The sequence below is a fragment of the Trachypithecus francoisi genome, unplaced genomic scaffold (assembly GCF_009764315.1).
Source record: "Trachypithecus francoisi isolate TF-2019V2 unplaced genomic scaffold, Tfra_2.0 Lachesis_group15, whole genome shotgun sequence".
In the NCBI taxonomy this organism is placed as follows: domain Eukaryota; kingdom Metazoa; phylum Chordata; class Mammalia; order Primates; family Cercopithecidae; genus Trachypithecus; species Trachypithecus francoisi.
In genome coordinates this window covers 3,334,746-3,342,052 of record NW_022681460.1, presented here as the reverse complement: position 1 = coordinate 3,342,052, position 7,307 = coordinate 3,334,746, and the positions used below count along the sequence as shown (strand labels likewise).

General features: G+C 45.7%; 1 protein-coding gene across 1 annotated transcript; it reads right to left on the bottom strand.

Moving 5' to 3' along the window:
• Nucleotides 1-1,074: 1,074 nt before the first annotated feature.
• GPR31 (G protein-coupled receptor 31) lies at nt 1,075-3,821 on the bottom strand. The gene has a single exon (XM_033234234.1). The coding sequence runs from the start codon at nt 3,802-3,804 to the stop codon at nt 2,719-2,721; it is 1,086 nt and encodes a 361-aa protein (XP_033090125.1). The 5' UTR covers nt 3,805-3,821; the 3' UTR covers nt 1,075-2,718.
• Between the last annotated feature and the right edge of the window lie 3,486 nt (nt 3,822-7,307).

Here is a 7,307-nt window from a genome sequence, read left to right as displayed (position 1 = left end):
ATGAAGATAGAATTGTGTGATCACTGAAAAACAGCAAATTAGTATTTACTGAATGCTTATGACATACCAGGCTCTGTGCTAAATGTTTTGTGTTATTTTTCTTCATCCCCACCATAATCCCACAAGGTACACTTTTATCCCCATTTCACAGAAGGGGAAAGTTGAGACTAGTGAAGTGATTTGTCCCAGGTCACAGAGCTAAGAAGTGATGGGGCAGGATGTTGTTGCCCAGGCCCTGAGCCACTCACCCGGCGAGTCTCAGACTTGGCTGCCCATGGATAGAATTAATGAGGGGACTTCAGACCTACCAGTGCCCAGGCTCCTCCCCAGGCCAAGTGAACCAGAACGCCTGGGGCTGGCCGAGGTATCAGGGCCTCCTAAAAGCTCTGGACCCCCCAGGCCTGCAGCACTGCATCAGGCACACCTGTGAGCAGAGTGGAGGGCGGCCAGCTCCACCCAGGCGATGTCAGAAAGAATTTGAGAGACAGCAGTGTGGAGCTGAGGTCTCCCCAGAGACAGGGGGATTTCGCCCAGGCTAAAAATGCACACAGTGAGGGCAGAGCGTACAGAAAGTCGCGGCATGCTGGAGAAAAGACAGTGCACCCCTAGGGAAAAAGGCATAGATCACGGCGTTTGGGAGAGTTGGTAGCCCCATGAAGTCCCTGCACACAGTGCTGGCCTGCAGAGCTTTTCCTGTGAGTGGAGGGGTGGGCTGTATCCCTCCTGTGGGGGTCTATTCCTACAGGGCGTCTGTCAGGGGGTCTATTCCTACAGGGCATCTGCCAGGGGGTCTTTTCCTACAGGGCGTCTGCCAGGGGACCATGCCACTTCACTGCGTGGATTCCACCTGCACAGAGAGTTACGGATCTCAACATCCAGCAGCAGAAAAACAGTTAAGAAACACCCATGGTGTAGACTATTGTGTAACCGTTCAAAGAATGCTTATGGGGGATTTGTTATGATATAAAAAATGATTCTGTTAAATGTTAGGTTTTACAAAGCAGCATTTGAAATTATATATGCATTAAGATCTGGGAAGAAAAATGAAGATATTTCTTTTCTGTTTCAAGGGAAGAAAACAGGCACAGTGTAGAACATGTCCACCTTAAAGAATTTTATTCAGTCATCTCACAACTATCTGGTCACTGTTCCTTTCTTAGCCCTTTGAAATTCTATTGACTTAGGAGGAAATAAAACTTCAGACAGTAGCAAAGCAATGCTGGTAGAATTCCAAATTATACTCCTTTTGTTAGGCAGATTTTTACATCTTTTCTTAGAACAGGCGGAACCCACTCCCACATTTCAAATTTGGTTCTGATAAGGAGCCTCCCTGGCAAGCTGTCAGCTCTGCAGATGGGAGATTTGCCATTTTCTGTTGCCTAAAGCCATCATTTTTAACCTCGCATTTGACAGAAAGCTTGGGACTACCCCTGTGGGATAATCGAAGGCATCAAAACACCATAGAACTGATATTTAGTAGAAAAGTGTTGTATCGTGTTAGGAGATAAAGAAGAGTTTCTGCACACGAATAACAGGAGTGCAGCTCCAGGGAGGCTGAAGGGAGGCTCATGAGGCCCATGTCGGTGACAAGGCAGGCCTTCCACCTCCTCTGGGCATGGTGGTGACGGCTTTTTGGTCCTAAGCAAACTTCTAGGTTTGAACAGAGAATGAGAGATAAGGCAACAAGGAAAGTGACTTTGGAAATCTTTTATCATCATCATGAGACTCAGTTTTGTAATATAATTCACAAGGAATGAGATGAAAAGATGCAGCCATTGTAATGGCATCCAGGGGCTGGGGCTGGACACCTGCCCACCTTCACACTGTGGCCCATGGAGCCCTGGCAGGTCCCGTGTACCGTTGTCCACCAGCTGTGCCAGTGGGGTTGGAAATGACCATTTCAAACGCCACGAGATATCTTACATTGTGCACTTCTCCCAGGAGGTATAAAGTTCTGTGACCCCCTTTTCACGTCAGGGGAAGCAAAGTACATTTCAAAAGCCTTTTAGGCATTCAAACTTAAAAAGCAGCTCTAGAGGCAAATTCCAGAAATGTATCAGGAAAAAGTTTCTGACAGTAGACTAGGGAACGCACTACATTTTCCTTAACATCATGTATCATCTAGAAAAATGAAGCAAAATTTTGTGAAAACAAAAATGTTATGCTCCAAATAAAGCCTAGCATGGACGACAGTACCTTACAGACAGCAGAGCCTCTTTTTAGAACCAGGGCACTTTCTGATGTCGGTCATCCCCAGTCTGCACAGCAGGTGAGAAGAAAACATAGTTTTTTTTGCATTTAAAACTGAAGCACGGTAAATGAAAGTGACTTGCTGAGACCAAGTAGAGTTGGAAAGATGCCAGCACCCGGCTTTCTTCTCTTCCTTCGCTGATTTAGCAAATTACATTTCTTCAAGTGTGGAGATGCAGTAGCTGCCCGACTTTTCAGTTCAGCAACTGAATCTGCATCATAGTTGGGTAGGAGGAGGTTCTGGCTTGTTCATTTTGATTTGCCACTCTACAAGGTAAAATCACAGAGGACCATCCCGGTCCACAAAGTATGAGACCACACCTGCAGCAACTGTGCCCATGTTTATGCTCTGATCCTTGTATTGCAGTCTCAAGATTTCCTCTTCTTCCAGAATCCTGAAGTAGAAGTGATTATTATTTAGGTCGCAGGTAGTTCCATAAACACGGGCGTTGAGGACGCTGGCTGTTTTCAGGAATAGGAGTCTCTGGGGTCGAAACCTGGGGGCTCTGCTGCCTGCCCTTTGCCTCGGAGGGTGTGGAAGACCCTCCGATAGGAGCTCCTGAAGGTGGGGCTGGAGAAGCAGTACACCACGGGGTTGAGCACGCTGTGCAGGTAGGTGAGGCTGCCCGTGACTTCCGAGGTATGAGCCACTGCACACAGGGCCCCGCAGCTCCTCAGATTTTGGAAGATGTGCATCAGGACTCTGGACAGGAAGCAGGGCAGAAAGCATAGAGTAAACAGCACCACCACCACGGTGAGCAGTGCCCGGGCCTGCCGAAGCTTGGGCTGTCTCTCAGGCTCCCGGAGTCTTTTCTGGAGAGCTCTGATGATGCCTGCATTGCAGAACACGATGACGCCAAAGGGGAGGACAAACTGAAGGCAGGAGAGTGCTTCCTGCCAGATGATGCTGAAGGAGCCGTCTGCGCTGGGGTAGAAACTGTGGCACCCGGTGGAGTTCTGGGCGGCCTCAGAGATGAGCAAGCCTGGGCAGGTGAGGGCGACCATCAGGAGCCAGATGAGACCCGAGACCCCCAGGGCCGCCCGAGGAGACAGCAGGTTGACCTTAAGCCGACAGTGGACCACACGGAGGTACCGGTCCAAGGCCACGGCGGCCAGGAAGGCCGCCCCGACGCCGCGGCTGAGGTCCAGCAGGAAGCGCAGGGCCCAGCAGCCCACGTGGCCCAGATGCCAAGCCTGGAGGCTCAGGTAGAAGACGGCCAGGAACGGCAGACACGCGGCCACCAGCAGGTCAGCCAGGGCCAGGTTGAGCAGGTAGACAGCGTAGGGCTTCCACACCCTGACCCGGAACAGGAAGGTCCACAGCGCCACCGCATTGCCCAGCAGACCCAGCCAGCACTCCAGCCCCAGCAGGACACCCACAGCTGTGGCCACCACAGTGTTGGGGGCTGAGCAGTTTGGGAATGGCATCACCCGGCCGTGCTGGGCTGCAGGCACAGCTGGAGCAGATGCAGGAGGAACTCTGTGCTGTTTCTTACAAAATGAAAGAAAAGACCTTTTCCTGCCACAGAGTAGATAAGATCTACATTTCCCCATCAAGAACAGTTCCTCAGCCAAATAGGGTCCACAGCAAACCAAAATTCATTTGGGGAAAGAGGAGGAGCAGGGCAGGGAAAAGCCCCTTGCAGTTGTGTTCTGTTTTCTTCCGCCATAAAAAAGGGGAAATGGTGTTTCACTTCACATCACCGGGCTGCAAAGCTGAGGAGTAATGTCCTGCGACGTCTGGGGGACCAGGGCTTTGCATCCAGTTATGAAAGAAGGAAAGGTTTAACTACGCAAAGACCCCTATGTCTGTATACAATTAAAATAACAATGGAATCAAAAAGATTGTTCTCTACTTTGAGTATGTTTCATGGGGAAATTTTCTTCTTCCTTTTCACATGTAAAGGATGCTTGCTGGAATCCTTCTGCATGGGACTTGATTTTACACACTGATCAGATGTGGTCCCCCCATTTACTTGAAAGGGGAATTGAGACAACCTGCTCATTCCATAGTCAATGGTTTCATTTGTACTTGTATTTTGTTAAATACAAATTTATCTTATTTTCTCTGCTGGAGTCTTTCCTACCTAATATACCACTTGGATTGGGATCTGGACCAGCGGGGGCCTGGAGTGGGCTCTGGAAGCATGGAGAAATCAATGGCTTGTAAAGATGCATAGAATTCACTAGAAAGTTAGGTTCGTCAGCCAGGGACATACTCCACATCTCCATGTGTCGCTAGTGACAGACGATGCCTGGCACACAGCATTATCAACAGGTATTTCTTGGATGAATAAATGTGTGCAGTCATCATTACCCTCTGGTGACCCTAATACATCTCAGTCCTTATCCGTCGATAACCCTATTATGCTTGGTTCTCACCCAATGTCGAACCTAATTTACCTTGGTCCTTACCCACTATTGACCCTAATTCATCTTGGTCTTCACTCAATGTTGACCCTACTTCATCTTGATCTTTTCCCACTTTTGACCTTACTGCATCTTGGTCCTTACCCACTGATGATCCTAATTTATCTCTGTCCTAACCATTCTTGATCCTACTTCCTCTTGATCCTTACCAACTGGTGACCCTACTTCATCGTGAGTCTTACCCACATTGACCCTAATTTATGTTGGTCCTCTCCCACTGTTGACTCTAATTTATCTTGGTTCTGTTCAGCCTGATTTGAATTTTGGAGTTAAGTACACTTTAGTTATAATTTTTGTTTCTCCACTTATTAGTGGTGTGGTTTTGGGAAAGCAAGTTAACTTCTCTGTACTCCAAGCTCTTCACCTGAGAGGTAAAGATGGCAACTCCTTCTTGCAGAGTTCTTTTGAGTAGTCAAGGTACACTTAGAGCCATGTCTGGGCATTGTGAGAGCTTGATGCTTTTACTAGAATATTTATTAATGCCTCTCTGAGACATAGGCTTAAAAAAACTATTCTTATTATCTCCTAACATGATAAAACACTTTTGTATGAAATATCAGTTCTATGGTGTTTTGATGCCTTCAGTTATAAGATCCAAGTTTAAGACTTTAATAATTATTATTACTAAAGTATACTGCATGTTTATTGCATGTCAATCATTGTCAGTGCTGGCCTAAGTTATTTCAATGAACCAAACAATAGTGAGATGAAGTAGATACAATGTGAAGCTCTATTTTATGAATAAAGAAATGGAGGCATGGTAAGATTAGGTAATTTGCTCAAGGTCACAGGCAGGTAAGTGGTGGGACCAGGACCCTCCTAGCCCAAATTTCAATCAGAACTGGGTTCATAGCTTCCCTAGAGTCCTATGGCTAATGTGTCACGCTTCGCTCCTTTTCAAGTCACACAGGGCTGTGAATTTGTATGATATCGAGGTAATTTGACTTGCATTCTTCTTGCTTTCATTATTCTGGTATTTTAAAAAATGAGACTACCAGCCCACATATCATCCCATTTCTGTGTCATACAAGTCCTCATGCCTTTTCATTTTCTATGGAGGTGAATTTGGAGAGTCCTCCAAGCATCTGGAATTGTGGAAATATCTCAACTAGTCTCTGCACAGTGACACCTTCTATGAACGAGGATCTCTGGTTGCATGCTCATTATGACTTGGTTCTTGGGGAGCAAGAGGATGGAGCACAGCACTGACCTGCGGGTGGTGTGGTTAGTCTTATTTGGACGAATGTTGTCAGGCGCAAAATTACCCTCAGAAAAGCTGGCAGCAAATTCAAATCTTTAGTGCTTAAAGTTTCATAAATGCAGGAAAGAAATGGATTGAAATATATCTCTTGCAACACATTAAAAACTTTAACAGACATTAAAAACTACTCCTTAATTTCAGATTTCAGTTTATACCAATAACTTCCTAAATTATAAATATTTTGGCTCAACTGGCATGTGAACATTAATAATTACATATTTTCCTTTTAAAAACTTCTGCACCTTTTTAAAGTATTTTGATTCATCTTCTTCACTTCTGAAAGACACTGAATTGTTTTTCAGACCATCTCTTTTAAAGTTATAATATTTGAGCTTCTCCCTTAGGGATTTTGATTTATTAAACCTTATCACCCCTAGAGACTATTTTCAGTCATTACTACTATTTCTTCAATACTCTACTTGTTTAGGAAACTTGTTTGTGCTCATTTCAATTTTTATGGTGTATATTTTATTTACACGTGTGCCTAACTTTAAATGAAAACTGAATTATTGCTTAAACCCACACATACATTTAAGGGTTTTTTGTTTGTTTGTTTAGAGACAGGGTCTTGTTCTGTTGCCCAGACTGGAGTGCAGTGGCACTGTCATAGCTCACTGTAATCTCCAACTCCTAGGCTCAAGGGATCCTCCTACCTCAGCCCCCTGAGTAGTTAAGACTACAGGTGTGTGGCACCAGACTCAGATACAGAAATTTAATTCTCTGCATTTTTCCTTTCTAATTTTTCTGTTATATCTTATAATAATCAGAGAGATGGTTATTCATAAAGACTGAATGAATACGCAGACTTAGATTCTCCTGCTACTTGTTGCGAAGTTAGTCCGCTGTGAGGTCTAGGGAGACAATACAGTTCCCACAAGACCACCTTCTGCCTGACATAACTTAAAGTTTGGGGATCCCCAAGACCACTCTCAGGTTAGATAATTCTCTAGAAGAACTCACAGAACTCACAGGAAGCTGTTACATTCTTAGTTATATCTTTTTTTAACAGTGAAAAGACACAGGTTACAACCAGCCAAGGGAAGAGGTACATGGAACAGAGCTCAGGATAATTGTAAGCATGGGGCTCCCATTGGCCTTTTGCTGTGAGTCAGGACAGTGTTACTTTCTCGGTATTGATGGATGACAGTGCCCAGACCACTGCCACGCTGGGGAGCTCACCTGGGTCTCCTCATCCAGAGTCTTTACTGGAGTCCCTCACCCAGGCATAGCTGGCCACCTGTGAGGCTGTCTTTGGTCTCCAGCTGCTCTGGGGGCTGAGCCAAAGCTGCAAGACCAAAGCCCCCACCCTAAACCACATTATTACTGTCTGTCTAGCTGAGGGTCCCCAAAAAAACAAAGACATCTC

Excerpts from the sequence above, each read along its gene's own strand:
- GPR31 (XM_033234234.1), bottom strand. The coding sequence starts at position 3,804 with ATGGGGAAATGTAGATCTTATCTACTCTGTGGCAGGAAAAGGTCTTTT.